The 19,337-nt window shown below is 43.2% G+C and overlaps 1 protein-coding gene across 8 annotated transcripts in view; it reads right to left on the bottom strand.

The window, feature by feature from the left end:
* Positions 1–12,178, bottom strand: part of DOCK3 (dedicator of cytokinesis 3) — a 448,733-nt gene extending 436,555 nt beyond the window's left edge. For all 8 annotated transcript variants that reach the window (XM_087431091.1, XM_087431098.1, XM_087431092.1 and 5 more), the window contains exon 1: positions 11,848–12,178. In XM_087431091.1, coding sequence (XP_087287217.1) covers positions 11,848–11,884 — 37 coding nt within the window. In that variant the 5' untranslated portion in view covers positions 11,885–12,178. The remainder of the gene's footprint in view (positions 1–11,847) is intronic.
* Positions 12,179–19,337: the final 7,159 nt, after the last annotated feature.

Below are 19,337 nucleotides of genomic sequence, written 5' to 3'. Positions count from 1 at the left end.
TGTGTGATACAGCAAATCAACTGCAAGTACCTGGGCCACAGCTAAAATAATCTGGCAATGTATTTATGAAATTTTTTTAGCTTTCCAGAGCCTTATGTGAAAAAAAACCTTGCTTTTTCATACAAAATCTGTCAAGAGAGGTTACGAAAGTCTTGAGAGCATAATCATAAACAGGTTTGTTCATTACAGTAAAAGCCTAACAGTGGAATTAAAACCCTAATATAGCATATCCAATAATGCTTACACATTGGGACTAATGTCTTATCATCAGGAATAAAGACAAGAATTCAAAAAAAGATTCAAATTACAGACTATGAAAAATTAAAATAAGACTAATGTAAAAATATGGTATGAATATAAAGTATTTTCAACCTCAATGACCATTCTTTTGAGACTGTCACATCTCCCAATGCATCTAAAAATGCTAGATAGAAAATGGTGTCATGTTTACAATTTAGCTTAATGTTTCTAAAGCACATTCTTAGAACACTGTATGATAAAATGAACTGCAACGTGAATAGGCTATAAAATATTGTTACATATTGACTTTTCTATTCAAAAAGTTGATAATTTCCTATTGATTATTTCCTTTTGCTTTATAGAATGACAGATCAAAACAAAGACCTTTTGAGGAGGCACTCAATAAATGTTTGCTAAATTCAACTTCTTTCCTCCCTACTAACAGTAGCTTAAAAAGAGAGCAATAGTACCCAACATACTCCTCAGGACAGTTTAAAAACCTGCCTTCTGACTTGTCATGCCCTGAATCTGTATTCATTTTCAATGCAAATCATTACATTCAGAAGCAGAACAACAAATACTATACAATATTATAAAAATGTTTAATATACAAATAAAATTGCTTAAATGTAACTATCCAGTTTAAATTGAAAAATCCGTAGTGAATGCCTTATCTTTTGAACCAGAGACATACACTACTGACAAATTTCTTTCAGAGGCAACATGGTGTAACAAAAGCAATTTTGGTTTAGAATCCCAAAGTCCTGGGTTCAAATTTCAACTCAGCACTTCACTGGCTTAAATACCTTAAATCAATCACAACTTCTCTCAGCTAAAGTTTATTTCTCATCTGTTTACTTTAAAAAAGAGGAGAGAGTGATATTATGGTGTAAGGCTCAAGCAGAATCATGATGTGGAAGTTCCCTGTAAACACTCAACTCCTGATCATAAAACACTGAGCACATCCTTGCTTTTCAGAACAAAATTAAGTCCTGGGTATATGACATCTTCTCTACCCTTAGTGGATGTCTTTACCTCTCAAAGGTCTGGGGTCCTTGCAGAGGCTTCAAGGCTGGGATTCCCTCATGGAGTAAGTAACTAAACTGCCCACGACCCTCATACTATTTCACTGAGTTGTAGCCCATTTACCAACAGACAGTGAAATTTTGTGAACACTGGTTCTTTCAGATCTGGTTTCATGGATCTATTCCCTCCCCACCTTCAGATGCCTCTGCACCACAAGATCTTTATAAGTAAAATTTCTTTTTAGGATTCAGAGCTTTTAAAAAAAAAAAAAGTGCTTTCTTTTTCCTATCTGGGAAAAAGCAAGAAAAAGGAAATCAGGTAAAAGTAGGGCAAAAAATATGCATTACTTTTTAAATTAGAAAAAAAAAAAAGTAACATTACAAAACTAAAACATAAGGTATTCTGGTTGGTAATGTGGAAAAGGTTTCATGGTCTCCTAAGTGGGGATTAGGAAAAAATAAGCAACAAATGGGCCAAATTATTAAAAAATTTACTTCATGACAGCAAAATAAACAAGATGTCCTTCTGAAGTAGCTTCCACTTCTAAGATGCCAAACTAACGCATACGCACTCAAATCTTTGCTGCTATTCTATTTTAGGAGTTTAATTACAAACATTCATGTCTTATTTGCTGCTGGTATTTGCTGCTGCTGCTGCTGCTGTTAGAAGATGGGAAAAGTATTTTCTTGGTCTTTGGTTTCTATATTTGGCAGTTTGGGTGCAATCAATATGGGAAAAGACAGTATTTCACAAAAAAATGGTTGGATTTTTCTCACCGCATGCACTTTAGAAGAGGAAACTTCTTGGAAAAGTAAAATAAAGAATCTAAGGATGCAGGGCTTTCCAAGCATTCATGGCAACAGAAAGGAAAGCTGCGAGTCTCTAAGAGAGAAGGAGACATAAGGAGTCAGAACATGGTCTAAAGGGTTCAGGAAAGAACAGCTCCTTGTACTACCAGAGAAGAACAGCACAAGTCAAGTATATCACAAAATACTGCCCATTGCCAAGCAGAAAATTAAGGAGAATATTCAATTGTTGAAGGACGAAAACGACTAAACACCCTCTGAGATCCAGTTTCTTCATCTGTAATAATGAAGATAACATTAGGACTGCTCTGGGAATCTACATGGTATAACATGAGAATTCCCAGCACATTGACAGGGCCATCACTGATCCTCAAAAAAAGGTAGTTTCCTCCCCTCCCTCTAAAGTCAATCACAGAATATTACAAAGGAAAGGGAAGCTCAGATATCAACTAGTCCTAAGTAAATAAATCAAATAATTTGAAAATGTTATAACCTGTACAGAATTCCTATATTATAAAAAATCTGAAAGGCAGTAAGATATTACCACAGGATCTCAAAAACCTTACCAATGTCAAATACAAATGAAGAGCTGCAGTGGAAAAAACTCCTTTGCACTGCTGCAACAGGGGACTCCTTCCCTCACCAACACCCGAGCCATTTCTCCAAATTGGTGGGAAGTAGGTATAAGTTTTCCCTCCTTGCTGTAAGGATTACAGGTTAGGAAGCAGAGATAGAAATCTGTGCTCCACGTTGGCTGAAACTCAAAACATTTTCTCATACAAATAACGATAATGGTTTCAAGCTAGCAATTAAGCAAATAATGCAGCTAACATACCATTTTTCATTGACTATTTTTCTCATTGTAAGTACAATATTTAAGCTACTTTATAGATTGAACTGAATTTTATGAAAAGTCCTAGGAGACTGGCTTTGCCATGCTTATGAAAAAAAAATGTATCCTGAGTTTTGAACAACTTATACAAGAACTTTCAGACTATAACTGAGGAAGAGACAGTAGAAGAAAGCTGTGAGAAAAGTAGGAAGAGTTGCCTTGTTTGGCAAAACAGGCATCTAAATTACACTAAATCACAGCTGCTAATGTCTTCAGAATAACTGTCTCTCCCACGTAACAAGCTTTTAACTCCTGCCCTGTGTCCAATGCAGTGCCCCTCCACAGGAAATAATCTTTCTAAAGCTAAACCCACAGTCCTAGGAATAAAAGAATTTCATTCCATCTTCCTGAGTAAATCACACACCAAATCCCAGTGCTATGAGATTCACATACGCCTATCTTGATTATCTTACATTGCCGCCTCAGAACTAACACACCTGAGGAAATACTTAGTGTTATCATTACTCCAAGTACCAAAGAGAAAAGAAAAAATTAACATTTATTAAGCACTTGGTATGCTCTCATTTGATTTTCACAGCCCTGTAGGTAAATATTATCCCCAATTTACACATTAAGAAAACGATGTTCAATAACTTGCCCACAACAGCAGTAAAGAGAAGCCAGGACTCAGAACTCTGCTAACTCCACTACTCACGGGTTCCTCCCCAGAAGGAAACTAATTATTACTTAGGTGCCACCGGACAGTTGACCACTTTCACATCAATTATTTGTTATTCTAGCTAAGCAGTTCTGAGAGCAAGTTATGGGGAAGATAAACCATCGACTTTTCATCACACAAAATCTATTTAGTATTTAGGGAATGCTCTAAGAGAAAGGGTAAAATGTCCCCAGAGGTGAATCCCGGCTCTTTGCATCATTTCCCAATTCCTCCTCAACAGAGACTAGGGGTTTTTTTATCACTTCCATCCTAGCACGTTATCATGCCATTATAGCACAGCTAATTAAAAAGTTCAGAATGTTACCTTTCAAAACAAGATTTTCTAGCAGCATAGAAGATCTCTCTGCAGGTTCCTTATATTTAAAGAAATTCAATCTCACATGATAACTTGCCTGATGGTATTCCTAAACGTTTGTTACTACTGCCAGCTTAAAAAGTTATTTTGCGGTGAATTGTGAACTAAATCTTGATTGAACTGCAGTAAAAAATGGGAAACAAAAATCTGTTTAGACAGATTCCCTATTTACAGTTTTCCATTACAGGCTTAGGGGAAAAAAAAAAACCTGTACACTCAATATTTTAAATCTGTTTCTAACTGAACAAGATGACAGGTGACTTACAATAAAGCAATGTGGCTGAACTCTTCTATCACGTAATTGCAACAAAACACTAACATTATAAAAGTAAAGCTAAGGGGAGAGAAGTCAAGATGGCGGCGTAGGCAGACTCTGAACTCACCTCCTCCCACGGACACAGCCAATTTACAACTACACATGGAAAAATTACCCCTGAGAGAGAACTGAAAACTGGATAAGAGGAACTCCTGGAACAAACGACAATCCTAATTGAGGTGGAAGAGGCAGAAACTTCTTTCCGCACAGAAAAAACACCGCCTTCACAAGCCGCAGCGCTTCACGGCCCAAAGGTACGCAGCAGTTCCTGGAGGAGCGGGGCCCTGAGCCGGGGAGCGCTCCTGCTGTAGGCATTTTGTGGACCCAACATAGTCGAGACAAGTGGCATAATATCTGACTTTGCCTGCTACTAAAACATTGGAGAGTACCCCCAGAAAAGCTGGTTCACAAAGAAATTAAAACCGGCTCTTAAAGGGGCCACGTGCAAACTCACCCGTTTCAGAAAGCAACCTAAAACCACCAGAAAGAATGGTGCACAGTGCTTTGGTGAAGAGACTCACCTGATAGGCTCTGAGTGCACTGCAGTGAGAGGTGAGACCTCTCCACGGACTGGGAGATTGGCGGTGGTTATTGTTGTGGCCTGGTGTGGGCATGCTAACACAGATGCAATTGGAGTTGTCCCTGGGGCCTGCTAGCCCAGGGTCTGCCCCACCCGCTAGAGCACCGATTTAATCCAGCTCAGCCAGGGCAGGCAGCCCACCCTAGAGACTGTCCCCACCCAACAACAAGCCCTCAGGCAACTTGTGGGCCTGCATAGATTGGTGACTGGATTCTCTGCAGCCTGGCAACTGAACCCACTTCAGTGCAGCAGGGCATGCACAAGGAGCAGGTGGAGAGTGTGGGGCGGTGGTGGAGTGTGTGGGGCTCCTGTCATGGAGAGACTGGGTCCACTTCAGGAGGTCGGGGAGCACACATGGGCCAGGACTGTGTGTGTGGACCTGTGGGTGGCAGGACTTGTCAGCTCCAGAAGATTTGTGCTTCTCAAAGACCCACATAGGGGGTGTGCCCCACCTTCCAAAGCCTGAAACAATTGGGTGCTCCCGTGCCTGAAGCTAGCTCCACCCAGCTGCAATCCTCAGAGAGCTGACAAGAGACCTAAAGCCTGGAGGCTTATAGCATTTGTAACCCCTGAGCCTAATAACCTGCCACGCTGGGGGTCTACTCACTTAAAAGAAATACTGAAACACAAATGTGGTATTAGAACTTGCAGCCAACTGTGCTGGGGCTCCCCATACCTGATAAAGAGACTGAAGGGCCCACAACAACTACAAGCAGCTGAGCATTACGACAGCTGGCCAGGAGCATAACTCAGCCTCCCTGGGTGCCTACAGGGAGAGCAAACAGGCCACAACAGAAAGACACATGTAGACCACATAGGGGTCACCCCTGGAACATTGAGAACTGAGAGAAGCACACTGCAGACCTCCTAAGGCATCACTTACATAAGGTGACCTATCCAAGAGCAGGAGACATAGCTGACCTACCTAATACGTACACACAAGCACAGGGAAAGAGGCAAAATGAGGAGGCAAAGGAATACATTCCAAGTTAGGGAACAGGACAAAACCCCAGAAAAGGAGTTAAGTGAAACAGAAATGAGCAACCTACTCAACAGAGAGTTCAAACTAAGAGTGTTAAGGATTCTCACTGATCTGGGGAGAAGAATGGATGAATTCAGTGAGAATGTCAACAGAGAAATGGAAGATATAAAAAAGAACCAATCAGAAATGAAGAATACAATATTGGAAATGAAAAATTCACTAGAGAGACTCAAAAGCAGAGTAGAAGATACAGAAAAACAGATCTGCGAGCTGGACAAAAGAGAGAAGAAATTACCCAAGCTGAACAGGTAAAAGAGAAAAGAATTAAAAAGAGTGAAGACAGTCTAAGGGACCTCTGGGACAACATCAAGCACACTAACATCCGTGATATAGGGGTCCCGGAAGGAGAAGAGCGAGACAAAGGGGCAGATCATCTATTTCAAGAAATAATAGACGAAAACTTCCCTAACCTAAGGAAGGAAACAGACATCCAGGTACAGGAAGCACAGAGAGCCCCAAACAAGATAAACCCAAAGAGGCCCACACCAAGACACATCATAAGCAAAATGTCCAGAATTAAAGATGAAGAGAGAATCCTAAAAGCCACAAGAGAAAAACAAGTTACATACAAAGGAAACCCCATAAGGCTATCAGCTGACTTCTCAGCAGAAACCTTACAGGCTACAAGAGAGTGGCACGATATATTTAAAGTGCTAAAAGGAAACAACTTCCAGCCAAGAATACTCTACCCAGCAAGGTTATTATTCAAAATGGAAAGAGATCAAAAGTTTCCCAGACAAGCAAAAATTAAAGGAGTTTGTCCCCAGGAACCCAGTGCTACAAGAAATGTTAAAGAGACTGATTTAAGGGGAAAAAAGAAGACCACAAATAGAAAAAATTATCTATTTCCATGATAAGAGGGTAATGGATACAAATGCACAAAAAAGAGGTTAGACATGATATCAAAAACATAAAATGAGGGAGGAAGGGAGTTAAAGAGTAGAGCTTTCAGACAGAGGTCAAACTAAAGAGACCATAAATTCTGTATAGAAGGAGAAAGGAACAGAGAAGGACTACTGAAACACTGAGAAAAAAAAAAGTTAAAAAATGGCACTAAGTACATATCAATAACTACTTTAAACGTCAATGGACTAAATGCTCCAATTAAAAGGCAGAGGGTGGCTGATTGGCTAAAACAACAAGACCAATATATATGCTGCATACAAGAGACACATTTCAGACCTAAAGACACTCACAAACTGAAAGTGAAGGGATGAAAAAAGATACTCCACACAAATGGCAATGAAAAGAAAGCTAGGGTAGCAATACTCATATCACACAAAACAGACTTTAAAACAAAAACTGTAAAAAGAAACAAAGAAGGGCATTACATAATGATCAAGGGAACAATCCAACAAGAGGATATAACACTTGTAAATATCTACGCACCCAATGTAGGAGTACCTAAATATATAAAGCAATTATTAACAGACATAAAAAGAGAAATAGACAGTAAGAGAATAAGAGCAGGAGACTTGAACACTCCACTTACACCAACGGATAGATCATCCAAACAGAAGATCAATAAGGAAACATTGGCCTGAAATGACACACTAGAACAGATGGAGCTAGCAGATATATATACAGAGCATTCCATCCAAAAACCAAAGGATATACGTTCTTTTCAAATGCACGTGGAACATTCTCCAGGATTGATCACATATTAGGCCACAAAACAAGTCTCCATAAATTTAAGACTGAAATAACACCAAGCATCTTTTCTGACCATAACGGTATGAAACTAGAAATCAACAATAGGAAGAAAATCAGAAAAACCACAAATACGTGGAGATTAAACAAGATGCTACTGAACAATGACTGGGTCAACGAAGAAATCAAAGAAGAAATCAAAAAATACCTGGAGACAAATGAAAATGAAAATACAACATGCCAGATCTTATGGGATACAGCAAAAGCAGTTCTAAGAGGGAAGTTTATAGCGATACAGGCCTATCTCAACAAACAAGAAAAATCTCAAATAAACAATCTAACAATGCACCTAAAGGAACTGGAAAAAGAAGAACAAACAAAGCCCAAAATCAGTAGAAGAAGGGAAACAATAAAAATCAGACCAGAAATAAATGAAATAGAGACTAAAAAAACAAAAGAAAAAATTAATAAAACCAAGAGCTGGTTCTTTGAAAAGATAAACAAAATGGACAAACCTTTAGCTAGACTCACCAAGAAAAAAAGAGAGAAAGCTCAAATAAGTAAAATCAGAAATGAAAAAGGAGAAATTACAACAGACACCTCAGAAATAGAAAAGATTATAAGAGAATACTATGAAAAGCTATATGCCACCAAACTGGACAATCTGGAAGAAATGGATAAATTCTTAGAATCATACAACCTCCCAAAACTGGATGAATAAGAATTAGAGAATTTGAATAGACCAATCACCAATAAGGAGATCAAAACAGTAATCAAAAACCTCCCCAAAAATAAAAGTCCAGGAGCAGACAAGCGGCTTCCCTGGTGAATTCTACCAAACCTTCAAAGAAGACTTAATACCTATCCTTCTCAAACTCTTCCAAAAAATTGAGGGGGGGGGGAAGCTCCCTAACTCATTCTACAAAGCCAACATTACCCTGATACCAAAACCAGAAAAGGACAACACAAAAAAAGAAAATTACAGGCCAATATCACTGATGAACATCGATGCAAAAATCTTCAACAAAATACTACCAAATCACATACAACAATACATTAAAAAGATTATACACCATGATCAGGTGGGATTTATTCCAGGGATGCAGGGATGGTTTAACATTCGCAAATCAATCAACGTAATACACCACATTAATAAAATGAAGAATAAAAATCACATGATCATCTCAATAGATGCAGAGAAAGCATTTGACAAGATACAGCATCCATTTATGATAAAAACTCTGAATAAAATGGGTGTAGAAGGAAAGTACCTCAACATAATAAAAGCCATATATGACAAACCCACAGTTAACATCATCCTCAATAGTGAAAAACTGGAAGCTATCCCTCTAAGAACAGGAACCAGACAAGGATGCCCACTGTCACCACTCCCATTTAACATAGTACTGGAAGTCCTAGCCAGAGCCATCAGGCAAGAAAAAGAAATAAAAGGGATCCAAATTGGAAAGGAAGAAGTGAAACTCTCACTATTTGCAGATGACATGATTTTATATATAGAAAACCCTAAAGAATCCACCAAAAAACTTTTAGAAGTAATAAATGAATATGGTAAAGTTGCAGGATACAAAATCAACATACAAAAATCAGTTGCATTTCTATACACTAACAACGAAGTAGCAGAAAGAGAAATTAAGAATACAATCCCATTTATAATTGCAACAAAAAGAATAAAATACCTAGGAATAAACTTAACCAAAGAGGTGAAAGATCTGTACACCGAAAACTATAAAACATTGCTGAAAGAAATTGAAGAAGACACAAAGAAATGGAAAGATGTTCTGTGCTCCTGGATTGGAAGAATTAACATAGTTAAGATGTCCATACTTCCTAAAGCAATCTATAGATTCAATGCAATCCCTATCAAAGTTCCAACAACACTTTTCACAGAAATAGAACAAAGAATCCTAAAATTTATATGGAACAAAAGACCCCAAATAGCTAAAAGAATCCTGAGAAAAAAGAAAAAAACTGGAGGTATCACACTCCCTGATGTCAAAATATACTACAAAGCTATAGTAACCAAAACAGCATGGTACTGGCAGAAAAAACAGACACACACATCAAGGGAACAGAATCGAAAGCCCAGAAATAAACCCACACATCTATGGACAGCTAATCTTCGACAAAGGAGCCAAGAACATACAATGGAGAAAAGAAAGTCTCTTCAACAAATGGTGTTGGGAAAACTGGATAGCCACATGCAAAAACTGAAAGTAGACCCTTACCTTACACCATACACAAAAATTAACTCAAAATGGATTAAAGACTTGAATGTAAGACCTGAAACTATGAAACTTCTAGAAGAAAACATAGGCAGTATGCTCTTCAACATCAGTCTTAGCAACATATTTTCAAGCACCATGTCTGACTGGGCAAGGGAAACAATAGAAAAAATAAACAAATGGGACTACATCAAACTAAAAAGCTGCTGCACAGCAAAGGAAACCGTCAACAAAACAAAAAAACAACCTAACAACTGGGAGAAGATATTTGCAAACCATACATCTGATAAGGGCTTAATCTCCAAAACATATAAAGAACTCATGCATCTCAACAACAAAAAAACTAACAATCCAATTATAAAATGGGCAAACCTGAACAGATATTTCTCCAAAGAAGATATACAGATGGCCAAGAGGCACATGAAAAGATGTTCAGCATCATTAACTATCAGGGAAATGTAAATCAAAACTACAATGAGATATCACCTCACGCCTGTCAGAATGGCTATAATTAACAAGATAGGAAACAACATGTGTTGGAGAGGATGTGGAGAGAAGGCAACTCTCATACACTGCTGGTGGGAGTGCAAACTGGTGCAGCCACTATGGAAAACTGTATGGAGATTCCTCAAAAAACCAAGGATAGAACTACCATATGATCCAGCTATTCCACTGCTGGGTATTTAACCAGAGAACTTGAAGACACCAATTTGTAAAGGTACACGCACCCCTGTGTTCATTGCAGCATTATTCACAATAGCCAAGACTTGGAAGCAACCTAAGAGCCCATCAAGGGACGAATGGATAAAGAAGATGTGGTATATATACACAATGGAATACTACTCAGCCATAAGAAAGGATGAAATCCAGCCATTTGTGACACCATGGATGGACACTGAGGGTATTATGCAAAGTGAAATAAGTCAGAGGGAGATGGTCAAATACCTTATGATCTCCCTCATTAAGTAGTAGATAATAACAACAACAAACAAACACATACAGACAGAGACTGGATTGGTGGTCACCAGAGGGGATGAGGGGAGGGAGGAAGGCGAAAGGGATAACTCAGCATGTGTGTGTGGTGATGGGCTGTAATTAGTATTTGGGTGGCGAACAAGATGTAATCTATGCAGAAATAGAAGTATAATGATGTACACCCGAAATTTATACAATGTTATAAACCAATGTTACTGCAATAAACAAAAAATTTTTTAAAAAAGTAAGGCTAACATTCAATCCCTTAAATTATTCAATATTCTTTTTAAAGAAGTTGAACGTTATAAGGATTATTTAGCTTCTAGAGTTTTAGCTTCTAGAGTTAAAAGCTTCTAGCTTTTAACAGAAGATTCTAAAAGGAATAACGGTCTCATCTAAAAACCGGGTTTTTTTTAAACTAAACTGTGACTATAATACACACTAAACTTAACATTGAGACATGTCCAAAAACACCTCCCACTGTAAGGTAATTATTTTTAATACTGAAGGCAAAACAAATCAAAACGGATCAAACATTTTTAGTCAAATGTCTGCAATATTTTGAACTGGGAAAATGATGTCAATGTTTTTTATCGTTTTATTTTTAAGGTTCCTGCCCCAAAATAAATAGTCATCGGGCTCGTCAACTCAGCTGCAGAAACATTAAAATTGAGACTTGGGAGTGGAGAAAACAGAATTTGGCTTCTTGAGTAAAACTGCCCCGCGCCCCACACTAGAAACCTCGGGCAGCCGCTGGGGCCTCGCCCGTCCCCGCCGGCCGCACCTGCCGAGGCCGCGCCGCCAGCGCCCCCTGCCGCCCTCCCCGCGCCGGGAGACCCGCTCTCACCCCCGCGCCGGCGCCCGCGCCGCCCCCGCCCCGCGCTTGCCTCGCGCCCACCCCGAGCCTTGGCCGCGCAACCTGCGGGCAGGGGCGGTGGCGCGGGAGCGCGAATCGAGGCGGGGCCGAGGCGGGGCCGACACGGGGTCGAGAGCCCCGGCGCGTCCCCAAAACCCCGCCGCAGCCAGGGCGGGGCCTCACCTACCTACGCCGTATTTCTCTTCCTCCGTGGGGGTCCACATGGCCGGGCCGGGGGGCGGCCTCGCGGGCGCGGCGGCCAAGCGACAGCGCGGCGGGGACGACCGCGGGCCCGGCTGTGGCGCACCGCGAGCCGAGGCGGGGGCGGTCAGGCGGCGCGGGGCAGTGGGCGGCGCATCCCTCACAGGCCGTCCGGGATGCCGCCGCCACGTCCGGACCGCGAGGCTCCGCAGGCAGCCCAGCAGTCCCGGGCAGTGTGGGTGAGGGCTCGCCACCTGTCCGTCGCCACCGCTCCCGCGCCGCCACTCGGCTCCTCACAGCTCCGCTGCTTGGCTCCCGGCGCCGGCGCGGCTCGGCTCTCCTCAGCCGGCTTGCAGAACGCCCGCGCATGCGCCACTCCCCAGCGCGCGGCGGCTCGCGCTGCCCCGGCTCGCGCCGCCCGAGCCCGCGCGCGAACCCACGCGCCGCCGCCGCGCGCCAGAGGAGGGAAATCTGCGAGAGGCGATTGGACGGCCCCTCGGGGGTCAGGACTGGGTTCCTCGGCGCACCTGGGGCCCTCGGTGACGGCAAGCTATGGAGTAGACAGGGCTGGACTGGTGGGAGGCCCTCGGCCCCCACGGGCTTCCGCGTCCAGTGACTTCTACCAGGCACTCCGAGATCGTCGCGGCCCCCCTAGTCGGAGAGGGGAGAGCTGGGAAGGGAGAGAATGATACCGTTTTCAGACCCATCCTAGTGTCACCCACAGCGCTGTCACGGCCTCGTCACCGGAAAGGTCCCGCGAGCCACCCTGCACATCTCCGGGGCCCGCAAGGTGGGGTCGCTGCGGGAGAATCAGGTGAGCCATATTCGTGCCCCTCGCTCTTGGGTCTCTGGGATGCCTTCTAGGCGAAACAACTGACACCTCCTTGGTTCTTGTTTCGCTGAGTTGGGCTGCGCGGTAAATGTTTGGGCCTGAACAATCACAGCAGCCTTCCTAGTGGGAAGCAGTTCCTCGTTGGGATCCGGGGTTCCTGCTCTGGGCACTGCTTCTACTGTTCCTAAGTCTCTGCTTTCCAAGTCATTCTGAATTTCTGGCTAGGTCCTGAAACTTTACTCCTTTCTCTCCTCCCTAAGAATCCGTTCACTCTTATGCCTACAAATATCATCTTGTCACCCTAGGTCAGCCACTCATCAAAGACTAGGATAGTCCTGGCAGCTGCAGGACTTCTCCTTTCCACTTACATCTGGACCACATGGTGTTCCCAGCCCTCATCCCAGCAGATCCATCCATCTCTGTCACCAGCACTATCAAATCAAAACCCTAGTGTCATCCCTCACTATCATTCTTGGACACCCCTACTCTTTAAAGCCCAGCTCAGCACCTCACTTCCAGGAAACTTTCCCTGATCCTGCAGCTAGCAGACCGGATCCAGCCCTCTTTTGCCTGGGATTCAAGCTGTGCCTTTGTGTCTTATTTCTCCTATAAGACTCTCAGCTCCCAAAAAGCAAGTTCCAGGCTAAAGTCATCTTTCTGGTCCCTCAGCACCCAGCCCAGCACCTGACATACACTTGTTGAGTAGGAAATAAGACTAATATAAGAATATCTTGGTAATCAACAGATCTTGTTGATTCTTCCTTCACAATGTCCTTTATGATTGGTTACTATTCCTAAGCCTAACTGTGCTCACCCAGATTATTGCCACAGACTCCCAGCTCCTGACCTATAGACTCCTCCTCTCACCAATGAAGGCTGCCCAATCCTGCCCCAGGAAAATGTTCTGTAAGTGATTGAGTTTCTCAATAGCTAGACACATTTTTTTATTTTTTGGTCCAAGAACATAGTAAAAGAGATATCCTTATTTATGTAACTAACTGTTCCAGGAAGATAGACCCCTGCCCAATGGCCACTATGGAATGTGTGGCATGGAATGAAGCCACATTCCCGCAAAGCTTTCTCCAAGGAGCTATCCAGCAAGTAGGGCCAGGTTACACAGACCTTCTGAACAACCTTAAAGCTCTTATTTCATCATCTAGTTCCACTCCATTGGCTGATGTACCTGATGACGGTCTCAGAGCCTAAGGACTGGTTTTCTCGAAGTTTACTCTTTTGTTCCCAGTCTGAGTCCATCTTAGATGATGGCTTCCCCAGACAAAGACAGTCCCAATCCACCACTGCACACCTCAGCTCGGGGATGGGAGGTCATTAATCCCAACCGGCCAAGGGGAAAGAAAGGGGGCCAAGGTGAGAAGGAGGGCATCTGAAAAGTCCCAGACTTCTATGGAGCCTGTTAGTACTAAATTTAGATTGTTTTCTTGAATTGAAGCAAAAGGGCATAGCACATGTCATAGAGAATCAGGCTTCAGCAGGACTATGCACCTGCTCTCCTATACCCACAGCATCTGCTCTGAGCCCTTCCTCAGGCTCTCAGTCTTCTCTCACCCCTCCCAGCATATGAACTGACTTCCAGCTTGCCTCTGAAAATCAGGACCCTTGGCTCCCTGCCCTCCCCTCCTCTCCACCCACTCTTCTTTATGTCCTAACTACCACTCAGGTTCATTGCCTGCTCCTTCTCAGGATCCCCAGGAACCCACTGCACCATTGTTGCTCCCTGTCCCCCATTTTCACCCTGTTCTACTCCACAGGCTCCTTCCATGGTCCCAGGAACACCTGCCTTGTGGATACCCTCATCCCCCATTCCCTCTCTCTTCTTCCTGTCTCTATCTGACTTCAAAGGAGAATCATCCACTCCAGATCCCTTTATTTCAATGAAATTCATTTGACTCTCAGTCCCGAAGGTCTGGTTTATGACCCTGTCACCTCCTGGAAACTGCTCTCCCAGAAGTCCCCAGGGCCACCCCAACTCCAGACACAAGCATCTGCTAGTCTCTGGCTCTGGCTGGGCCTTTGCATATAGCATCCCTCAGTCCATGTACTCTCCTCTCTCGAAACTCATGGATCCTCCTCACCCTCCAGGGCCACTTTCTCCATGAAAGCTGCCACAACTGCCCTTGGTTGAAGGGGATTTTTGCTCTCCCATGAGGACCTTTCTTGTAACACTTATTCATCCCACCCTCCTCCAAGAGATCAAATGTGTCCACCTTGCACATTGACAAACATGTTTCCTTCTTTAGTGGCAAAGATTGCTCTTCATTTATTTTTGCCCCACACAGAGACTAACATAGTGCTTGCCACCCAACAGGAATTCAACATATACTCTTGGGTGAGTAATCTGCCTATATGTTTCCTGAGACCATAATGAAATAGATTGGAAAAGAGAACTGAGACAGTTACTTCTGCAAGTCACAAATCTCCAAATTCAGAAAATTGAGTTAATTAGAGTAAATTTCCATGATACAGGCACATTGGCTTTAATTAAAATTCAGTGATACATCTTGAGTAGCTATATAAAAAATAAACATGGTGGAGCAATTTATCTAAGAAACAAAGAAGTCTGCAAACAGTTTGACTTAACATGTCACTATTACTTTTAGGTTAAACTCATTACCTGAGATGATAAATTGCAACTTGATGAGTGAGGAAAGAATCAAGTCTTCAGCAGGAAATTCGTTAAGACTGGTAGCTATTAAGAACAGCCCATGGGGCCGGCCCGGTGGCACAAGCGGTTAAGTGCGTGCACTCCGCTGCGGCAGCCCGGGGTTCGCCGGTTCGGATCCCGGGCGGGCACTGACGCATCGCTTGTCAAGCCATGCTATGGTGGTGTCCCATATAAAGTGGAGTAAGATGGGCACGGATATTAGCCCAGGGCCAGTCTTCCTCAGCAAAAAAAGAGGAGGATTGGCAGTTGTTAGCACAAGGCTGATCTCCTCGCAAAAAAAAAAAAAAAAAAAAAAAACAGCCCATAACAAAACAGATTTTGTACATAATGTACAAGAAATGCAGATGGCATCATCTTTTTCTCTTAAATGGAACTTAGGTTAATCAATAATTTTTAACATAAGCAAACTCCATAATGATAAATCCCCCATCACCTTTGGAGAATGGGACTGGTCCTCTACAAAGCTCGATGAACTATGCTTCATATCTTCTCTCCTTGTTTTCTGCTGCTTGGAGACTCAGACAGCAGCATTTAAGGAGCCAGTCAGTCTGATGACTCAGCTCATAAAACAATGTGTGGCCACAAAGATGATATTTATCCAGGAGCATCCTGGAGGCTCTTGCTACTGAAGTCAGCAAGCAGTAGGCAAGTGACACACCATGCTCATTCTCCCAAGAGTTTCTGGCCATGGTGCTAGAGCAGCACTCACTTCCTTCTCCCGGCAGGTGATCTCATCTGAAGCTCTGTCCAAGCAGAATGGTGGGAAAACTTCAGAGAAATGCAGTGGGTATAGAGGCAAGTCCAAGTGAAGTGCAAGTGATAGTGGTGACATTCTGCCTTCTCTTGATCAGGAGGTGCCTGCAGCTAGAGCTTATGCCCACATGCAGCCTAGGGGCAGGTGGATAGGAGGCTCAGGAACACACGTTACCCAACTCATCTCTGCCCTGCTGGGTTCCTTTAGAAGTGGGTCTGCTCTGGTTAAGAAAGCATCTGCAGAGCCAGTTTTCTTCATGGTAGAGAGACACCCAAGCTAGTTTCACTTCACTACTACCCCTTGTGTTCCCCAAAGCAACAGCTTTTAGGAAACCTCCTCTCCGGAGGCAACATTGGAATAAAGGTTAACACAGAGATAGCTGACAAAATTAGGGTTCTTTGGGTTCCTCTAGAAGTGGGTGTGCTCTGGTTAAGAAGGCATCTGCAGAGCTAGTTTTATTCATGGCAGACAGGCACCCAAGCTAGTTTCACTTCGCTACTATCCCTTGTGTTCCCCAAAGCAACGGCTTTTAGGAAACCTCCTCTCAGGAGGCAACATTGGAATAAAGGTTAACACAGAGATAGCTGACAAAATTAGGGTTCTTTCCAGTGAAGAGACCTAAGTGACTAAGAAGATTATTATCAGTATTTTGCTTTAAATTTTGTAGCATCTGAATATCTTTGTGGTGGGGAGGGGATAGGGAAGAGTGTGAAAAAGAGACAGATTAAGCAGTGCAATATTTCATTATTTTCCCTAAAATGACAAACTTTAACCATCTGTTCCTGTTTTATCAACCCATTCAAAATATTGTTAAAATGCAGATTCCTTGCAGTTAGCCAGGGTTTTTCAAATGAGAAATGACCAATGCTTCCCTGATTTCAACTGCTGGTGACTGCTGTGGCACTTCTGGATGGACTGTAGCTATCAAACCCCACCATGAGAAGCACCCTCAGATATGTCACAGGCTCCTCAGCACTTCCTGCCCACTCAAGACTGTGAGCTACCTGGAGACAGTACCGTACTGTATTCTTTTTGGTGTCCTTAGTGCCTATCACACAGGATCTAACACATAGTAGGTGCTCAGTAAACATTGCTTGAATGAATACATTAGCAAAGGAGTGCCTTTTTTTTTTAATTGCAGAAATTTATATCTTTGTTCCATTACGGTTTTTGTTTGTTTGCTGTTTGTTTCTGGCTAGGAAAATGGGAAGAGATAGAATCAAAAACAAGATACCCCCTGAAAGGAAGGGCAAGTAGATAGAAATTTGGCATTACTTAGTTCTCCTTGCCTTTTGGGGGAAATAACTGTGCCCTTGAATTTCTGCACTAAGTCACCAAAGAGGAATTGAAATTAAAAACCTTGGAGAGTAATTAGCAACAAAACATTCTAATGTCAAGAAGTGAATTTTATGGGACCATATTTGTAATATTAATTGGGCCTCTGCGTAGCCAAATGGTGAAATTATTGCTCCAATACAAATAGGCCCAAAAGAGAAAAACAGCCCAAAATAGCACCGATATTACAAATCAGGACAGAGGTAATTTCTCTACACATAAAAAGCAACCAATTGCAATGCCTTCACCAATTCACTTGAGTTAAGTGCAAAACAAAGCCTGTTTGTTTGGTGTGGCACCACCTACCCCATCTCTGAATTGCAGTGGGACTGGAGCTAGAAAGGGATCTAGGGCTGGCCCAGTGGCTTGGCGGTTAAGTGCGCGCGCTCCGCTACTGGCGGCCTGGGTTCAGATCCCGGGCGCGCACCGACACACCGCTTCTCCGGCCATGCTGAGGCCGCGTCCCACATACAGCAACTAGAAGGATGTGCAACTATGACATACAACTATCTACTGGGGCTTTGGGGAAGAAAAAAAAGGAGGAGGATTGGCAATGGATATTAGCTCAGAGCCAGTCTTCCTCAGCAAAAAGAGGAGGATTAGCACGGATGTTAGCTCAGGGCTGATCTCCCTCACAAAAAAAAAAAGAGAGAAAGGGATCTAAGACTGTTCTCACCAGCTCCTCATACTTTTCACCTTGAAGTGTGGGAAATTTTAATTATTGATTCACTAAATACTTATTGAGCACCTATTATGGACCAGGTCCAGGGCAGAAGGTGCTCATGGTCTTTCCTGTCACAAAGTCTACCGTCTAGTTAGTGAGAAGAGACATTGAACCAAGTATCACACAAGTGAATCTCTAATTAGAGACATAAGTACTAAGACAGAAGAGTGAAGTGTACAAAGAGAGCATCCGCCAAGGGGCCTGACCTAGTTTGGTAAGTCAGGGAAGACTTCCTGGAGGAAATGATGTTTAAATTGGAACCTGACAATGCAAATGAATCAGCCAAGTAAAAGAGAGAAAGTGCTCTAGGCAGAGGGAGCAGCATTTGAGGAGGTAGGTCTGGTGAGGAGGGAGCTTGATGTATCTGAGGAATGGAAAGGCCAGTGTGACCAGGATGTGAAGAGTAAGTGAGCAAGCTAAGTGGAGAGTGTGAGAGAAATGTGGCTGAAGTGGGAGGCAGGGCCGGGTCTTGGGGGTCCTATAACACTGGGGCACCAACCATTGCCAGGCTTTGGGTCAGAAGCAGAGACTAGAGACACAAGTAAGACCAGGCACTAAGATCAGACCCCTCAAGGAGATCCTGGGCGTGTTAGGGGAACAACCTAGGCAAAGGCCCATCCCTTGAGTGCTGGGCTCAGGGGCACCACTGTACATTCCCCAATTCTCCAAGCACCCAACAAAGGCTGTGCAGAACCACTCCTCACTCAGGACCACTCCAGGCTTCCTCTTTGAGCCAATCCTTCCTTGATTCTCAAGATGGCACACCTAAGCATAGGCTCAGCCTTCATCTCCCAGGCTCAGAGGGGAAGAATAGCTTACCTCCTGGCAGAGCCTACTCTCCAGAGTCTAGGAGGGGTTCTGGGCCCCACTGCTTCAATTGCCATCTCAACACCTTGCTTGTCATCCACAGCCCTGCCCATACTAAGGATCTAGGGAAAGAAAATCACCAAGCGTGCCAAGAATCAACTGGCCCTGAATCTGATCAGGGACCACTGCTGATCTCCTCCTTGAGGAACATTTAGTAGAGGATGCAAAAATTATCTTTAAAGAACTCTCCTGAGAGCACACCTTGGATATGTACTGGGAACATGCAGGACCCTGACCTGGAGAGCAGCGGGACCAGTACTCACCCTGTTGCCACTGAGGAG

This window comes from Ceratotherium simum, chromosome 5 (genome assembly GCF_057802395.1).
Source record: "Ceratotherium simum simum isolate JZ-2026a chromosome 5, ASM5780239v1, whole genome shotgun sequence".
Taxonomy (NCBI): Eukaryota; Metazoa; Chordata; class Mammalia; order Perissodactyla; family Rhinocerotidae; genus Ceratotherium; species Ceratotherium simum.
Note: the sequence above shows the minus strand (reverse complement) of the source record. Positions and strands in the feature narration are given on the sequence as shown.